Source organism: Pterocles gutturalis, unplaced genomic scaffold (genome assembly GCF_000699245.1).
Source record: "Pterocles gutturalis isolate BGI_N339 unplaced genomic scaffold, ASM69924v1 scaffold45367, whole genome shotgun sequence".
Classification (NCBI taxonomy): Eukaryota; Metazoa; Chordata; class Aves; order Pterocliformes; family Pteroclidae; genus Pterocles; species Pterocles gutturalis.
In genome coordinates, this window is record NW_010114465.1 from 5440 (window position 1) to 25113 (window position 19674).

Below are 19674 nucleotides of genomic sequence, written 5' to 3' on the forward strand. Positions count from 1 at the left end.
TCAAAAACTCTCTCTTAGCTCTATAGTGTCTACTCTTCTTGCCCTCATGGATGGACTGGATAATAGAGGTGAAATAGTTGTAATTGGTGCTACAAACAGACTGGATTCTATAGATCCTGCACTCAGGAGACCTGGTCGCTTTGACAGGGAATTTCTTTTCAACTTGCCTGATAAAAAGGTAAAACTTTAAAAGGATGTTTATTAAGAATTGTTTCTAGTATACTAAACATTTGAATGCCTGACAACCAGACTTAGGAAATTACAATATACATTCTTACAGGTAAGAATGTTTAATTTTAGGAAGACATTTTTAGTAAAAACACATTGATAGTATACATAAAGTTACCTTGAACTTCAGATCTTCAGAATGTCATTAAAGCAGAGGTAAATTGTTTGCATTAAACCGAGTTGCTTATCTAAAAACTGTGGCTTTGTATGGATTTGTATAACAAGCCCTAACTATTGGGGTTTTGGATATTATGGTAAGAGAAAATCGCTTTATTATCATGTAGACTGCTAAGCACATAAAAATTGTGCATGCAAAGCCAGATGTTATTATATTAGAAACAGGAGAATTTCGGTTCTTTGTTCAAGACTTCAATAAACTCAGCTGTAATCTTTCATGAATTTATACTTAAATTTACTTTGCATATTGATCGGTGGTTTTGGATTCTAAAAATTTTAAATTTAGTTTTGGAATTCATGCGTGTGTACTATGCTACTCAGCAATAAAGTTTGTGAGGCATTTGACAGTAGAAACAGTTAATCATAGGTGCAGCAATTAAAAATTATAAAATTATTTTAATTCCTACTAGAACATGGGTTTTGATCAATTGTTGATTGAACAGCAATTAATGTGTAACTGGTATACTGAAAAAAATACTACTTATATATGAAATTAAAAAAGAAGGGAAAACCTTTGATCTTGAGAGACTTTTCAGTGCTAAGCTCTCTTTTATGCATCTCAGCAACATGTCAATAACAAGTAAAATAACTTCATCTTCACATTAATAAACAATACTTTTGTCTAAAATATTATTGCATGGATTTGGCTTACTAATTTTGATCTTTTTCTTCTGTTTTTTTTTAATTTTATTTTTTTTTAAATCACGGCTTACTAATTTTGATCTTTTTTTTCTGTTTTTTTTAATTTTATTTTTTTTTAAATCAGGCACGAAAGCACATTTTACAAATTCATACCAGGGATTGGAACCCCAAATTGTCAGATCCTTTCTTAGGAGAACTAGCTGAAAAATGTGTTGGTGAGTGTTACGATGTTAGCACTTTTACTATAGATGTTTTATCTTCCGTGTAAAACTTTGAAAGTATGTTAAATGTGTCAGGATATTTTGTTATTTTTACCTTTTTGAACGTCTGTATTTTCAACAGCATTCTTTTTTTTGTATTAACAAAAGATGCTTCTGTCTTACTGAAACACAAAATAAGTAGCTATTAGTCATTTGAAAATACAGTTGTGTTTTCTTTCTGTAACATCACTGTGCTTATATGGGATGCAGATAGTCAAAGAGAAGCAAAATGAAGTGGGAATAGGAATCTTTAGGTAGACGTACCATTAAATTGGTATATTACAGAAGAGATAAGGAGACTTGGGCTTTTCTTCTGCCTGCTTATGTAGGGGAAAAAAAAAAATCAGTACTTGTGTGTGGTGTATGTTTTATTTTTTTTTTTTTTTAACTGACTGGCATGCTCTCCTCTGACAGAAATGCAGCAAACTAACCAGCCTTTCTAAAGATGAACTTTTTTCCAGATTGCTAGCGCAGAACAACCCCAAGTGTAGATATAGGCAGGGGGGAAAGAAAGCACCACACGATGAGTACATTAAATATACTTTCAGAGCGCCCAAAGACCTGCTGTACTGAATGGAGGATGGTTGTTCAAGATAAACCTGCTGCTTAAAAGCTAATGAGAAATAAACCCAAACATTTTTAGAATGTGAATTTAACAGAGGAAATGACCCTAAAACACACACCACAGTCTCTTCTCAACAATTTGTCATGCAAAGATACGTCCTCTGTCAGTCATCTGCTTGGACAAGCACTGAAGTTCTCAGAAAAAGGACAGTCTCAAGTATCTGTGCATTGGAATCCATCATCAGAGAAATAAGAACTTGAAATTGAACATCGGTCCATTCAGTCAGCTACAGTACATCCGAATTATCCTCTTCATCCACAGGGACATCTATCATCGAAGCAGCATCCCTCCGCTTTTGATGCACACAGACCTCAACATCTTCTGGTGAGGAGAAAACATAACTATCCAGCAAACCCCAATTTAAGCTTTGCCGGGTATAAGACAGCGTGTGCCAAACCCATTCCGTGTAAATTCTGCTTGGTTTGTGCAGAGATGTGGTGCTGCTTAGTGGGAAAGAGGGGAATAGATGGGATAAACCCAGTTGTTTCTCTGAAAATTCAACATATTTTTGCATTGAGAACACAGTTATGTATTTTAAAATCTCATACCATAGGGAAAATAATTTGTAGGTTTGATTGGAAGACATTCTTTGTGATCAATAAAGCCTGACAGTTCTGTGGAAAAGTCAGCTGACAAAAAGAAATACCCTTTTCTCTTTTCTTTGGCTTTCCTGTTGTCCAACTACTGTGGATTTGATTGCCTCCATTCTGTGTCTTGGAATGTAAATGTTTCCATACATCCAAGATTAAAATGTTTTGACTATTAAAAGGACTTTTTAAAGCAGCTGAAGTAAGACTGGTTTATCTTCTTCATCTTGAGATTTTCTCGTCATTTCTATAAGTGAAATCTGCAGCAACTAATTATTTAAACAGACTTTCCAGATTCTTTGTGGCCATCACAAATCAGACTCGTTGGCACGCTTGTCGCACTGATCCTTATGTACTGGTCTGCTGCTTCCTCTCGTGTGCAGGTTTTCTTTAAAACACCCCCACTATCCGCTGCAACAACACTCCCTCTTCCCCAAGTGAAAGCTGCCTAGACTCGCCAGGCTTTTTGCACAGCCTGGTTTATACCTCTCTCCAGTTCAGCAAACTTGTCAATATTTAACTACAAGCGTATGGATCCTGATGAAGAAAACTGCTGAAATACTGCCAAAGTAAATGACTCTGGGGAGGCAGGTGTTTGTGCAACTCAGAACTTTTTAAAATCCAGGGATGTAATTATAAAGAAATTAGAAGGGAAAAGCCCCAGGACTTGCAAAAATAGGTTATTTCCTGAGGGTGGTTTTATCCTAGGTGTTACGGATTACATACCTTTTAGGAGATTTCTGGGTATGTGAGAATTAAAGAAATTCTCTGAACGGCCGCATGACTGCAATGTGTGAGACAAAATGAAGCGGCTTGGGAAAAAATGCTCAGAAGACCACCCACTGATGTCTTATTAGTACCTTCAATAAACACCAGTAATTATTTTTTTTTTCTCCTTAATGGAGGTAGGTCCCAGATATCCTGAACTTTATAAATCCTTTCTTATCTCTTGTGCTTTACTTTGTTGTTCTGAATGATAACTTTCTGTAGGTAGAGAGACTGTTACCAATGAAGTCAGTCTTGTAGGAAAGAAAACATATTACCAACCAAAAAAGTGTGAATTCCTCCATCTGTCATCTTGCAGATGAATCTTCTTACAATGTAGTGAGTTATTTAAATAATGTTAAATAGAATTGTGAAGAAGCAAAGCATCACGTTCAAGGTGCTTGTTAAAAATACTTTATTCTGTGCTTATTATTGCAGGAACATTTTGTGGCGAAATGGTATCTTGTTAGGTGTTTCTTTCCCATCCTAATGTTTTGACATTAGTGTTAATGTTTTTCACAATTTTTTAAAAAAACATAGTAGTTATTTTTCATTTCTGTCATCACGCTGAGCTGTTCTCTACCTCCCTTTCCCTGCAGTCCATTTTAGGAGTTGTAGGGAGTTGACCACTTCTTCCAATTTGTTTTGTGCAAGATTTTTCACCTAAAAGTTTCACCCAGTCTGGCAGCTGTTTTATTATTATAGGTTTTTGGGCTGGATGTTAGGCAGAAGAAATTTTAAAGAGGATGTAATTCCTGCACAGTAGAGTTAGAAAAGTATAGTTTTAAAATTTCAGCGATCAAAATGTGTTTTTTGGAAACCTACATGGGAATCCACTTGTTTGCTGTGCTGCTCTTTGAAAGTTGTACTTCGAAAATGTTTATCAGAGTGTGTGGTGGTGATGGGTAGAACAAAATAGGCTGCTTGACAAGAATACTCCTTTTGTGCTAAGTTAAGGTGTGCCAGTACCTTTTGCCTGCCAAACCAAACATCCTTTGCGAGATGCCTCAGAAATGGACGCAAATGCACTGAACCTTGGTTTGATATTATAGCGTCAATTTGGGCAAAACCAGATTCAGTTTATTTATTGTTGGTATGTTACATTTTATTTTACTTTGACTATGCTTACGTTTTTGTTCCTCTTAATCAGTGTGCATTTTACTTATTAGAAGTAAAAAAACCTCTTTCATGTTTCACAGGATTCAGGATTTTTCCGTTTTCCTATCACTGAAATGGATGTATAGTATGCACAAGAGAGTTCCTCAAAAAGAGACACCAATTATTAGACTTCAAATGTAATTGCTCCTGAGAAATGAAAAGTAGAAATGGAGACCAATTGTGTATCTGATCACCTGAGAATTTGATTTTAAAAATAGGCTACAAGCTATTATTTCCTAATTCTGCAATTCTTTGGAGATGTACAAGCAGTGATTAAAATGACTGGTGGAAAGTGATATTACAGCGTTTATTAGTAGAAAAATTGGAAAGGATATAGCTCCTGAGCTGCTGAATCTTTTGTCGTGAAGATGCTAAACTAGTTCTTAAGGTGACAGGCATTCGTGGTGCTATGTATCTGCAGCACATCTTTGATTTAAGATGTGGTTTAGTGCCCCCCAAAATTTTTTGTTTAATCCAATAAGGTCGTTAGAGGAGAAATGGACCAATTTAAATGGGAATGTGATACCTGATGTTGAAAGAAAAAAACAGAATTTAGAGGAAAAAACTTGGTTTTGATTTCTGTGATACACCTGTAGCTATTGTAATGGGCTCACAAGGTTGAGGGAGCGTGCCTGCACGGTGTTTATTTCAAGATGTGAGTTAGTTAAAAAACAAACAAACAAAACCTTAGTGCTGCAAATAATTAGTTACCTATTGATTAATACAGTGGATGTATTTGAATGTATTTCTTATGTTGTGTATTTATTTCAAGGTAACTTGTGAATGTGAATGGCTGTATACCTTTTAGTTAACAGTTACTGTGTGCTCATCAGGTTTACAGAATTACAGCTACTAACCTTTTTATAAAATTGTAAATCTTAGTTTAAAAGTTGCAGAAGGAGTCTGATATTTTTGGTGATCTTCCAGCTGGTATTTTTTTTTTTTGCTTTTTAAAAATGATTTTCAAGTGTACACGAGAAACTCAGGTGGAATTCAAAGTCTCAGCTGATTTAAGTCACTTCCATAGCTGAAAAATCAGTATCTTTTATTATTATCCCTCAAATATATATACCTGAAAGATGGGGATGGAAAATTGTCTATCTTCCATGTTAATTGTTTCCTTTTTCTTATTTTTCAACACTGCGTGTGGAATCAGCTTTGTTCCTTGTCGCTGTATGGATCTTGGAAAAATGTGTGTGCCAGCATCACTGAGATAAGGAGAGAGAAACAAGGCAGGCTTCAGTTTTGGGACTTGATGCTGCCAAAAGACAAATACAAAAATAGAGTAGAAAAAGTGCAAATGGTGTGACACCTGGTGGGGACGAGGAAGTCTGGTTGAATAAAATTTAAATAATTGAACTAAAGAATTGATTAATTAGCTTCTGTAAACACTCTGTTGCAAAACCATGAACTTTTATATGGCCACACTTCAGTGCAGTACGTTTTCCTACAGTGACTATAATTCTCTGAAGGAGTTTTCCCACTGGAATAATGTTTTACATTTCTTGAAAGATGGGGCTGTGGTGCTACAAAATACAGTGGCATATTAATGTCTCTTGCTAAGAGAGATGGAAAAATTTGAAATCTAATTTCTAGCTCTGGGGAAAAACCCCAAACCATTAGTACTGCAACAGACACAGAGGTATTAAGTCTCTCAGTATTTCATAATTATCAGTGTTCTTCAGTAAGGATGATTAAGCAATTATAGGTAGCCACCTGTAGATATTTACGAAGCTAGGCTAAATTTAATTTTTAATGCTTTTTAATAGTTTTTCTGTTCTTTTGATTATATTAGTAAAATTGTGGAACTCTAAAAAGTCTAAAACAATTTTCTTGATAATAAAAGTTCACATTTTTCCAAGAGTTCACTGTATGCTTTTTTAACAAGAGATTTCATCTCTTCCATATTATACTCATGAAACGTTTTTCTTTATGCTGCTCGTTTTCTCAGTCTGTAAAAGTTTAAAGTTGGCGGTGTTCATCCAGTACAACAAAATTACGTTGCTATTAAAGAAATATTAATGTAGAGATATTAAAGTAAAAAAGGAGGAGAGGAGTTAGCCTGTTAACGTTGCACACGTACTTTAGACAATATTAAGGAAAAAGAAAGAGTGATAACAGACCTATAGCCCTGGGCTGATATTACACGATATATCATGCTACGTGGTGAAAACTTAGATCATTTTAACCTCAATGTAGAATTAATGTCTTATTATATTTCAGTATTCCTGTACATAATTTCTTGGTACACGACACTGTCACTGGATTGTGACCTGATACCTTTTGGCAATGATTTGTGGACCTTGACAATGAAGTATTAGTGATTGTTTTTAGCTCTAGGGATGTTTGAAATGTGTGTAGCAAAGCAATGCTATTTCATGGAAGAAATTTTTGGTTTTGTGTGCACTAGGGTACTGTGGAGCTGACATAAAAGCACTTTGCACTGAGGCTGCCTTGATTGCCCTGAGACGACGCTATCCTCAGATTTACGTGAGCAGTCAGAAACTACAGCTTGATGTTTCTTCAGTAGTTCTCAGCGCACAGGATTTTTATCATGCAATGCAGAATATTGTGCCTGCTTCCCAACGTGCCGTGACATCTTCAGGACATGCATTATCTCCTGTGATCAGGCCGCTGTTGGAACGTACCTTCACTAACCTTCTTGAGGTTTTACACAAAGTGTTTCCTCATGCTGAATTTAGCCAGGGTGACAAAAGTGAAGGTATGTGGTTTGGGTTATTTTTGCGGAAGCTTTTTCTATTTGGAAATATTTCAACTGGCTTTCTTGTATTGCTAGCCTTAAACCTGATGTGTATTTGGTTCAGTGTTGTTAGTGTGTAAGTACAATTCCCTTGGATGTTGCATAGTTACTTTTGCTGATTCCAAGTTGCTGTGGAATTTAATAAACTCATCTATGTACACCAAGATCCCATAGGTGTGAGTGCCACCTGAAAACAGGAGAACCCACAAGTAGTTTGCAGTTTAAGTATGAGAAATAATGGGGCATAATCATATGTCAGAACAAAAGAAAACAGTGAGATAATATTGCTCAGTGTGTTAGGACCTGAAATTGGTGCTCCTGTCCTGAGTGTCAGTTAGCTGTCCCCAGTCCTTTGCTTGTTAATGGTGCAGAAGCAGGCTGCAAAGGAGTGCTGTGGCGAGCTCTCAGCTCAGCAGGTGAGACCGTGGTTACCTGCGATACCTGAGCCTTTGTAATGGTCACCTGCTGGTTAAGGAGAATCATGAAATCTTAAAATGCTTTGGGTTGTAAGGGACCTTAGAGATCATCTGGTTCCAACCCCCCTGCCATGGGCAGGGACACCTCCCACTAGCCCAGGTTGCTCAAAGCCTCATCCAGCCTGGCCTTGAACCCCTCCAGGGATGGGGTATCCACAGCTTCTCTGGGCAACCTGGGCCACTGCCTCACCACCCTCACAGGGAAAAAAATTCTTCCTTATGTCTGACCTAGTCCTAGAGGCTTTCCTCCCCTTGACCTGGCCTGATGTACTCCTGATCCTCTGAGTTGATTCTGCTAGCTTAGCAAGTGGAGAACTGTTTGCTGTTTTGTCAAGTTAGCTTTTTGCCAAATGAGTAAAATCAACTCACTGAGGGGTCAGATGTATGCCAGAACCCTGCTGCAATGGGAGGAATTTGAGTGCCTTGAGGAAAGAGGGAATAAGAAGGAATGTGACTGACTGTTTTGACTGGCAGTGAGTCAATAGGTTTACTTTTTTTTTTTCCCAGCTGTACTCTGAGACTTACTTTAATAGTTACACTGGTCATTTCTTGGAAGTTAAATGTTGAACATGATATGTTGGTTTTGATACCTACTTATTCTGGCATACTATCTTTTACTGTTCTTCTCTGGGATCACCCTCCCCCCAACCATGTAAACAGTACTTTTGATTGTGTGGGATTAACTTGAAAGTAGCCCAGTCATAAAACAAATCTGTGACAGCCATGACTTCATGTTCATTCCTATTCCAGAGCACACTGTCAGACTGCAGCCCAGGCAGCTTAAGCTGATCCTTGTGCTGGCTGCTGCAGTCCCTCCAGCCCAGCTGTGCATTTTTTGCCTTATTCCTTGCTCTTACTTTAGTATGTCAGGTCCTTTGTTAAACCATTTTGGCAAACAAACTCATCCAAAAATGGTATATTTTTGTCAGGTTAGTTTTCTGCTGACTGTGGGATAGCTGGAGGTTTTAACAAGTGTTGGAGTTGGCATGAGATGGGGCCTGGGAGCATGTGGTGGTGGGCAGGGGGAGGTGAGCTGGCTTGCAGCTGCATTTAGGTCACATTAGGCTCCCTCGATCTTATTAGGCTTTTGTAATGAAAGTTGTTTTAAGATGCTTAAGTCTCCCTGTATACTGTTAACTTGTTGGTAATGCCTAATGCAGAGATTGCAATGGTTGTTGAAGAATTGAATTAGGTATCCCTGTCTTTGTTGTAAAGTTCTAGTTCAGAATATTTTCTTTGGTTGCATTCTTTACATTCCTATTTATTTCTGCTCATTATAGCTAACAAAGTGAGTTTGGAAGCATGCATTGAGTTAGATAGTAGTTTTACTAGATAATTCTGCTGCTGTGGCTACTCTTAAATGCTTGTAGATAATTGATTTTTGAAGGTATAAGAACTAAGGTTTCTTTTGAAGTTTCCTCTGTACCTTAGTTTTTCTTCTTACCCCCTTAAATCCCAGAAAATATTGAATAAGCTCAACTGTGTTAAAACCAGCAAAATCCACTTTAACATATAATGATTTTTAAATGTAAATATAGATCACACACTAGGGCTTCAGCTTTTCTTGAATTCAGAGCCAGGTGTATGGCAGATGATTACTGGTGTCCTTACAATCTACAAATCTAGTTTTCTGCATGTCTTTTCAGTTCACTAATGATTCTTGTCTCTTGTAATTCAGTGAATCAGACACTCAAGTAAAGGATGTCACAGAGGCTTGATGTGCTGGATGAAATGATGGGCTGCCTTTATGACATATTTTAGGAAGCAAAAGCTGTGTCCAGTGCCTGAGTGTAGAATGTACTGCATGGGTCTACATTTGCTATGGCAAAAATTCTGCCTGTTCAGAGACTGTAGGGAGCTAAGAGTTAGGAAAAACTCTATCCTTGCCAAGAGCTAAATGCTCAGCCGTTTCTGATCTGCTTTTTCTTGCTATGGAGTAGATTTGGCCACTGACTGGGGTCTGCAAGCCCTTTTTATCTTTGCCCCCAGAAGAACGATTGTCAGGTGTGTGGCTGCATCCTGCCTTGCCAAGGGATGTGGCACGTCCTCATCCTGTACCAGCAGAATATTATTCCTGCCCATCCTCCTCAGAATCCAGTTTCTTACATCACACAGCCAGCTATGGGAACCTTTGAGGTCTCTGAACAGTTCTTACTGGGACCATATGGCTAGATGCATAACCCTTAGGTGATGTTTCTGTCCAACACTTCACACTGCCTTGGAAGTTGATGCCTTTGTTCCATGGCGGTGGTTTGATCAGTGTAGCAGGACCTGTGCCATGGCTTCATGTAAATCAGGCAAATCGCGTGGCGGGCCATATATTTGAGAATAACATTCATATCACTTTCACAGCAGTCCATTTTTCTGAGTCACTGTGGCTGGCTTGTGCTACTGCTGGGATGTGCAGTGGTTGCCCTGAACAGCAGTGTGCTGCAGTGACTCTGGTCTGCTCTCAGAAATGCTGCCCATCCATCACGGAGCATTTTGTTCCACGGGAGACCTGGCCGCTGCACTGCTCTTGCTGTGCGGCTGGGTGGCTGTGAACGTTTTCATCCTGTCCTTGCAGATTCATCTCTCCATGGGAATGAGACTGAGTGGCTTGCTTAGGGTGACATGAAGTGAACCCTTTCCTGGAGCAAATAAAGAGCTTGCAGCAGTTTGTTTCCCATTTTCAAATCATGGCAGTCTGCTCTTAATTCCATTGCAGCTCTCGTAGTTGATTGAGCTGTGATTTTCAACTGTCAATGAGTTGTTTTGGTTTAGTGACGTATTTGTATTTTTGCAGTTGTTTGTCCCTGAAGTCTGTCTTTTGAATGTAATTAGTCTTTTAGCTTTTTGTTTTTGAAGGTCTGTATAGAAGGTACTTCAGTTCATTATGCTGCTATATTAGCAAAGGAATTAAAATAGGCTGAGGTGAAGTATATGAACATGGAATGAATTGAACTGATATTCTTTGTCAGATTATCAGTGGGTGGAAAACAATTCTACGTTGTCTAGGTAGTTGTGCTGAGAATAATTTTGGAAGAATTGTACCTGTAAAAATTTGAGCACTTAGAATAAACAAATAAGTACAAAATTCTGTGTAGTCTGAGGAGCTACAGATTTTATAACTTGGTCCTTGAAAAAACTCTAGCTGTGAAATAAAACCAGAGGAAGCATTTCATAACAAGTTAAACATTTGTTGTACTTGTGAAGTTGTTCTGCTTGATGGTTTAAAAAAATAAATTGTAATTATGATTAGACTTCTACAGTTTTGTTTTTTGAAGCAGTAAGTACTTATTATTCTCTGTTCTGATACTTAGACAATTTAAAATCATTTTTTCCACATTTGAAAATGTGTTATAATTTGCATGAAGAAAATTATAATGTCTTTTCTTGTTTGTTGTGCATGTACTTAGAAGTGATAAGGTTCTAATTAATATATTTATTGGAACAGATGTACCAAGTCTAATATTAGATGATAGTGAAGATGAGAATGCTTCATCAATTTTTGAGACGAGCTGTCCCTCAGGATCACCAAAGAAACAGTCATCAGCTGCTATACATAAACCCTACCTTCATTTTACAATGTGAGTGTTTTTTCTCTAAATGCATATAACCAGACAGATAAAACCATGAAATTCTTACATCAGGAGAGGTAACAAAGATGGTCTTTTGCCTTGTGGTGGTAATGGTGTTCTGCAATACCCAAGTGTACAGACAAGAGATTTTGGTATGTGAATGGTCTTCGGAAAGGCCAGATCCTAGATAACAGTCATCAGAAATATTTTGCAACAGACAGATGTAGCTTAGAAGTAGGGATGTTAACAGCAGTTCTTAATTGTAACAAGACATTTTGATTTGGAAGATGAAGACTGGGAAGAGAGGTATGTAGGAATGTTTTGGAGGAATTGTTTGCTTTTTCTTGATCCAAAGTATTGTTGAGCTTCAGTGTATGCAGCTGTTTGGATACATTATATAATCGATGCATTCAGCATTTCTAACCTCTTTTTTTCATTGTTTTTCATGGAAAGCTTTGGGAAAATGGGAATTTAGAAAGTGTGTGAAATTTGGATGAGTCTTTCCTTTATGAACTGGGCTGGCTACAGTAACTAGCAGTAATAAACTAATATTTATTTGTTTTGTATTAAGTATAGTTTTAGACTACTTTGTGTGATGGGTTCTGCAGGGAGTTTGGTAAGTAAAGAAAATGAGGTTAGGAAAACTATTCAGTAGTAGTACTGTTTAGCAGAGCCATCTTGTGGAAAACTGCTAAATTTTTAGTGCTAAAGAATGATGCCAGAACAGCATTTAAGATTAAAAATTAGGATTTAAGTTCAAATAGTTTGAGGTACATAGTCAAGTATTTTAATGCAAAAATTAAACTTCTGTTGTGAGGGCAGGAGGGGGAACACGAAACCGTAACAACAATATGTATCTGTGTGGATGTGTGTCTAAATAAAATAATCTCAAAGAGTGTGTTTATTTTTGTAAAGTATGTAGGCCTTCCTTAATCTATCTTTCTGAGCATTTTTGATTGCCAGGTGTGTGTGTAATCTCCACCACCAGAACTGGAAAGCCAAAGGTCAGCAACGTTCGTAGCTGTCACAAAATATGTATCCTGAAGTGAAACTGGCCAGTCTTGTTTCACTGCCCAAGCTGATTGATGACATGATTAAATAGATACCTTCACAGGAAGCCCATTATGTCGGTTCATATGACCAAGAATTGGTTTTAAATAAGCTGGTTGTAATCAAAATTTTCATGAATTTTATGTGTGCATAGCTTTGCACAGATGAGTTTGAATTAAATTGTTGTGAAATCCAAGAATAGACAAAGCTTGAGGTATTGAGACGTGGAGTAATGTTGAGGTATAGTAGAGTTAGTTGAATATTTTGCGGCTACTGCAGGAAACTATTACCCTTTACTGAAAGTCTTTTGGATTTTAAAATATTTTATATATATCCATCCATTGATAATATTGGCATGTTAACTGTATTTTGTAACTGTTCCTCTGTTGCAGGTCAGCTTATCACCAGCCAACCTCTTACAGACCAAGATTACTGCTATCTGGAGAGAGAGGTTCGGGTCAGACTTCGCACCTTGCTCCAGCACTATTGCACACTCTTGAAAAATTCTCTGTACACAGGCTAGATCTGCCAGCACTTTATTCAGTCAGTGCCAAAACGCCTGAGGAATCGTGTGCACAGGTGACATTTCTGATTCTCTTGTAATGAATAAACTCTGTAATTCTCAAACATATTAGTTGCATCAATATAAAGGCAGCTAAGTGGAATGTAACTTAAAAGCCAGGTTTCCATAGGCTCCTTCTATTTTCATGTTTAAAAGAAAGGGGTCTCTAGAGGGTGACTGAGATCTCTCTGCTGACTAGTGAGAGTAATTATGTTTTTAACTTGCCCCCTCAGTCACATACCTAATGTTAAGTAAGCTGAATCTGGATGTTTGGTTCGTGATTTTCATTTTTATTAGCTTGTGTATGAATTGGTGTGCTGTGGTTCTAGGTTCAATTACTTGGTTTTAAATGTTTTAGGTTTCAAAACAGTTTGTGGTGGATTTTGCATGGATTGCAAACCAGTTTAATTTTCGTCTTGATTGTTCAGTCTTAACAAGTTTTTAAAACATAACATGAAAAGTGGTTGCTTTGTAGTTTCCCTAGCACATAGACATGAAATGATTGAATGATACAGCTAACGGTCACAACAACTTGTTTAGGAAGCCTTTATCATTAGATAATTTTATTTTACTGGGACATTTGTGTAGAAAGTACCACAAACATGAGTCATTTCCTGTTCCACAATAATTTTATTACTCACAAATGATAGTAACAAAGATTTTCTTAGTTTAAATACCACTCTTTCTTTTAATTAGATCTTTCGTGAAGCTCGAAGAACAGTACCAAGTATTGTTTACATGCCTCATATTGGTGATTGGTGGGAAGCTGTCAGTGAAACTGTGAGAGCTACTTTTCTAACTTTGCTGCAAGATATACCATCTTTCTCCCCTATATTTCTACTGTCTACCTCTGAGTCCATGTACAGTGAATTGCCTGAAGAGGTGAGTTTCTTGTGGAAGGAGGCATTGTTGGGGAGGTTATGTGCTCTTCAAAATGTTTTGATCATATAAAAACATTCTCTTTTGCACTGGTTTTCTGACTTAATTTGAAATATGTCAGTTTGAAAATGTAATATTAATTAAATGTTTGTAATTGTTCATTTTGACAGTTGTTCATTTTAACAAATTAGTGTGATTAAATGCAGATTTAGTCTAAAGGCCTGACATTTAGCTTTAAAAATTCCAAGGTTGAGGGTTCGGGGAGGGGAGTTCCTATTTTTTTCCTCAACATATTCTTAGATTTTTTTTTTTCTTCTGCTCTTTCTCTTCTTTTCACTGCAGAGGTGGCAGTTGTTAGGCTCATGGGATACTACAAGTTTAGCTATTACAGAAAATCCAGTGAGAATTACAAGTGTTTGTTTTCCCTAGGCTGTGTACACAGCTTTGTGTGGAGTTCACTATCTTCTCTCTTGTGGCTAATTTTGAAAAGTTTGTGACTAGTGCTTTAATATGGTCATTAATCATATATTGTTGAGCAGAGGCTCAATTTTCATGTCTTTTTTTTTTTTTTTTAGGTAAAATGTATTTTCAGAATCCAGTATGAAGAGGTTTTTTATATTCAAAGACCAAGTGAAGAAGACAGATGGCGATTTTTCAAAGGGTTAATTCTTGATGAGGCAGCGATGCCACCACCAAGAAGGAAACAGGCTGGTAAACTAAGTCACCATAAAACCAATAATTATGTGACCTGAATGTTTTCTTTTGTGATATTTTCCTTTTTCACAAGGTGTGGGTAAATGACAGTTAGCGTAATTAACATTTGTCAGTGTTAAACAGTGCCCAGAATAAATGTTGTGCATTACAGTTACCAGTTTTGGAAAATGGAAAGCTGTGGGGCTAAGGATGCAGTGATAATTAGATTAATAAGGCAGATTAAATATATGATGAAATTTGGAGTGGCATAATCCCAAGAGCCACTGTGTTGCTAATATTTCCATTGTCTGACTTCTTGTTTTTTTTCCCTAGCTCTTCGTGCTCTGGAAGTTCTTCCTCTTGCACTGCCATGTCCTGCTCGTGAACTGTCAGAAGCAGAAAAGCAGCGAATGGAGGACCAGGAAGAGAACACACTGAGAGAGCTGCGGTTGTTTCTCAGGGACGTTACCAAGAGGCTGGCCACAGACAAACGCTTTAACATCTTCAGCAAACCGGTGGATATTGAAGAGGTCTTGTTTCAGTAATGTGCAAACAATGAAGTTGAAACTATTACCAAAAGAATATAAATTTTTAAAAAGGAAATTGGTGAATTAGTAGGAAAAGCAGATGTTTGATCCATGATCTTTCCAATCTAAAACGCTGTTTATCAGCTGGTGAGACAGTCAAAGCCTCATAACCTGCTGTGCAAGTTGTTGGAACATGTTCTTTGGCTATGCCAGTGACCTATTGAAAAACCTGGTGCATTCCTGTCAATTTTATAACTGAAATCAGCATTTAAAAATGCTGTCAACGCCTGTCCCTACCAGTACTCTTGAAATATTTGAAACCATAAATATAATTCTTTAATAAAAGCTTTTACAACATTATAATCATAGGCATGATAATATTGGGAAAGTGATCTGTGTTCTGTAATGTATTCAGCATTAATAGTATTGTTGAATAATTCCAGCAGTAATGCTTGTGGATGCCATTAATCACAGAGGGTAGCACATTATAAAGCATTAACGGGTCGATTATGGAGTGTGCACAACTAACTGATGAGACAGTTCGATCTGCAAATCTATTTTCAGGTGCTGCTATGTGAATAGGACTGTGTGCAGCCTGACTTTGAGATCAAATGCTGGCCCACTGCAAGCGTTGCATGTTTCCTAATTAAAAAAAAAAGTGCTTAGTTCCTTCTGAAGAGAAGCATGTCTTTTGGAAGACATTAAGAGATGAATATGGGACATTAAAAATACAGGATTATAGTAAGCAGGCTTGCAGTGTAAATTCCGTACAGGGTGGAACTGGCATTTCTTATGGGCTCATGCAGTCCTCACTTAATTTGAGCTTTCCATAATGTTCTGTAGCTGGCTGTTTTTGAAAGACTGACAAGATCTCTTTAACGTGGCAACTTACAGTGTGAGGATGGTCTGAGCAGTAACTTTGTTTTTTTTATTTTATTTTATTTTTTAATGAAACTGCTTGGGAGGTCCCTTATTGTTGGAAGCTCTTTGTACTCGTGGTAAAGGCAATTTCTTCCTCCAAAGAACTGGCTATTTAAACTTACATGAATAAGGGCACACGAAGAGAATAAATTATCTTCCTTGTTTTGTAAATGGAGAATCGAAATGTGAACTTGTTGTTTACAAGACGTTCCAAAAATATATCACAGCACTAAAAATTAAATGTAATGCTTTTTGTCCCACCTGGTGCGTTTAGGCACAGGACTAGCCTTTGCTTTTCTACAAGAGCTTGCGTGTCTGATTTTCTGAGAAAATGTGTTAAGTTCATTCCACTCCTGCTTGTGTTGCCTCGTGACAGGTCAAGGATTTTCCTAGTTTCCATTGAAAATTCTTTCTGATGATGTGCTAACAAGAATAGGAAGCCCATGGCTTGGCTTTCCTATCACTGAACCAATTATCATTGTGGTTCCATAGGGGGTGACAAAAATAGAATTTTTGCCATTTTAATTTTTCCTCATAAATTCAATGTGTATATTTAAGGAGTTAGGTGGTAGACTGCTGTCCACTGAAGTAATGCATTAATGTTAGTATATAATATATTTTTGTGTGAATGTCTACAGATACTTTATTAAAAAAAATTATTATGGAGCCGTTATGGCTTGATCTGAATATGTATTTAACTCTTCAGTATTTTGGCAGCCACCATAATATGTGGGCGATTTCAAAAGAAAAAACTCAATACTGTTTCTGAGGCTGTCAGTATTTTTAGTTGATTATGATCTTAATCACACTGAAACATTTAAGTATAGGCTTTTTTTTAAGTAAATAACAAATTCACAGTTTTTTTTTTTTTTTTTTTTTTTTTTGCGAACTTTGGTACAGCAGCTGTGCTGATGCATTTGACTATCAAGCTTGAGCCCCTTATGGTACCATTAATTACGTTAAATACATTTTAGTGTACCCTAGTGGTTGATAAATCTCTAGTTAGGAGCTAAGCTCATAGTCAGCAGTGAACTCTGACACAGGGCTTTCTCTTTAGACTGCCCTCCCATACAGTCTCATGTCTTCAGTCAATAAAACCTGGTTTTTTTTGTTTGAGTGATTGAAGGAACTATTCAACAGAAGATACTTAAAAACTGATAATGTGACTGTTCAGTTCAATGAGAACTTTACCTACAAGGTGAACAAAATATAGCTTCCCTAGTTTTTCCGAGGGTTTTGAGTTAGGCTTATTATTTTTGCCTAACTCAATAGTGTTGTAACACTATACAGAAAAAATCAGTCTAAATAAAGTTAAAAATACATTTAAGTTCAAGTATTTTGCCTCAAAAATATAATTAAATTGATTTAGAAAGACAAATTGGTGAGCTGCTGAAGAAGTAGCAGCTTTGGAAGTCCTGTGTTTTATTTAGTCTGCTAAAACTTCTGTTTTCAACATAAATTTGTTTAGAAATCAAAATGTTTAGTTAATGTATTGGAGCTAAGCATGTGGAATAAGTAAGAATATAAAGATGTGAAATTGGCAGTGTTCGAATGGAATGTGTATGGTCCTGTGTCATTTCTATATGCTGTTTGTTTATAGGTTTCAGATTACCTTGAAGTTATCAAAGAGCCAATGGACCTGTCAACAGTAATAACCAAAATTGATAAACACAACTACTTAACAGCCAAGGATTTCCTGACAGATATTGACCTGATCTGTAGCAATGCATTGGAGTACAATCCAGATAAAGATCCTGGAGGTAAGGACCTATGTCATTTTGGCTTGCCTAAACCTGAAAGCCTGGTATTTAATCACGTATTTGCTTACTGTTCAGGCATTTAAATAAACCACGTGCTATGTGATAATTAGGATAAGCAACTCCTAAGGGTCTGTGCTTTTTAGTATTCTGAGGCATGTGATGTACTGGGGGACATTATAAGAGCAGGAGAACTACAGCGCTCAAGAGTTGTTTTCTAATAAATTAGGTTTTGTAGTTCCTTTTCAAATTTGATAGCTCCTTTTCCGTGAATAGACTTTGTATATGCAACAAAACCCCAGCGTAATTTGGAGAGCTCTGTAGAGAATCCTGTATGCAATCTGGCAGTGGCCTGCTTTTATTTCCTCATTGGCTTAGAACATGAAATTCACCCACAGAAATGAAGAGCTATGTATTTGGGGGTAGAAATAAACCAGGATAAATCATCAGGCAAGGAAGTAAGTTGCAGCTGATTAGGAGAGATTAGAAAGTATTGTCTTGAAAAAGTGTAATGGGATGCTTTCAATTAAAACAGGATTTGTAGACAGAAATGCGTGTAAAAGCTGTTCATCCTCAAAATTAAGGAAGGAACATCTTGTGTACTCTTCACGAGGGCTGTCTTATAGTGTACATTGCCAAAAGAAAGCCTTTCCATCGGCAGCTTCCAGAGTCACCAAAAAAACCCAACAAAGCACCCTTTAATGTGGTTGTATTTAAGTGATAATTGGAAATCTGGGTCCATCTGCAAATGTAGTCCAATGAGTTGAAAAGTTTTTCATTAGATCTTGTGAAATCTTACCAGGTTAAAGACAGATTTTCTGTATTTTTCTTGGTTGTCAATTTTTTGATTTTGTGAGGTATTTGCAACTATCTCATGCATGGACTAGGTGTGCTATAGTCTGGTCAAACAATTACACTTGTTTCACGTTGTCTTTTGAACCTAGTGCTGGTTCATATCTGTAGAAGATAAACTTTATTTCTTCAGTTTATGATGCATTTTATTTTACAACTAATACTAATAATATTTTTACAACTATTTTACAACTAAAAGCCCACAGTGATAGTATATAGAAAAAGAGGTTTTGTGTTCTTGGTAATACACTTCTGGGGACTTCTAATGTGTAATTGATGTGAGCTAATCAAAGCCCTTGATGGGCGCTTGGGATTCTGAGTGTGTCTGAAGAGCACCTGTCTAGAAGATGAGGACTGTGAGTGTGATGGGGTGGGAGACATACCTCCTGGATGCAACTGACGTACGTTTGTGACTTAGTGATGGGCTTTGGGGAAAATTGGCAGTAACACACATCCTTTGTTCTCATTTTTAGGCCATTTGGATCTGTGGCCTTGGTTGTTTAATTCTAGGAAATATAGTCTGAAGAGGTGTGTTTTTTTTTTTTTTTTTTTTTTTAAGTTGCAGAGCAAGTGTTACGGGACTTACAGGATTCTAAAGTCAGATCTGCTCAGGATCATAAACAGCACGAGTCACAGGTTCAGTGGGGTAGAAACACTAAAGAGCAAAGACAGCTTGGAGATCATTTAGTAGCAGAAATTTTCATTGAGTTTGTCCAAAAAGAAAGAGTTTTAAGAAATATATGTAGGTAACCAAAATAGGAACATGTTGGTTTTCCTTGCTGTCAGGACTGAGCTGGGATAAATGGATCTGGCTATTTCTAGGTTAAGTTTTGGGTTGAAGTGTCTCATCATTGAATAGGTAATAAAAGATAGTTCTGTCCTCTGCGTTGTCAACAACTGATGATGTATTGCTCTTCTGGCATGTAAGAATTCTTAAGCCTTTGTATGAAAACACTGCTGAAACAGCACATCATGTCTATTTGGAGTAAGCATTACATGTGCTGAGATGCATTAACTGTATATTAACTTTTTTATTTTCCTCCATTGTTTGACCAAGAAATGTTCTTAAAGGCATGGAAACATAACCGTTGTGTGTTAGATGTGATAGTGTTTGCCTCTTTGATGCACTGTCTCTGTAGGAAAGTCTCACCCATCACAGGACATGAGGAAAGTAGTAGCTCAATCAAATGCTCT

General features: G+C 37.0%; 1 protein-coding gene across 1 annotated transcript in view; it reads left to right on the plus strand.

Annotated features, from left to right (window-relative positions):
- Positions 1-19222, plus strand: part of ATAD2B (ATPase family, AAA domain containing 2B) — a gene marked incomplete at both ends in the record, with an annotated part of 24161 nt that extends 4939 nt beyond the window's left edge. Inside the window, 10 exons of the mRNA XM_010074824.1 lie at positions 19-178; positions 1172-1262; positions 6853-7164; positions 11116-11248; positions 12682-12868; positions 13548-13733; positions 14306-14441; positions 14757-14953; positions 17472-17631; positions 19202-19222. Of these exons, the coding sequence (XP_010073126.1) occupies positions 19-178; positions 1172-1262; positions 6853-7164; positions 11116-11248; positions 12682-12868; positions 13548-13733; positions 14306-14441; positions 14757-14953; positions 17472-17631; positions 19202-19222 (1583 nt within the window). The remainder of the gene's footprint in view (positions 1-18; positions 179-1171; positions 1263-6852; positions 7165-11115; positions 11249-12681; positions 12869-13547; positions 13734-14305; positions 14442-14756; positions 14954-17471; positions 17632-19201) is intronic.
- Between the last annotated feature and the right edge of the window lie 452 nt (positions 19223-19674).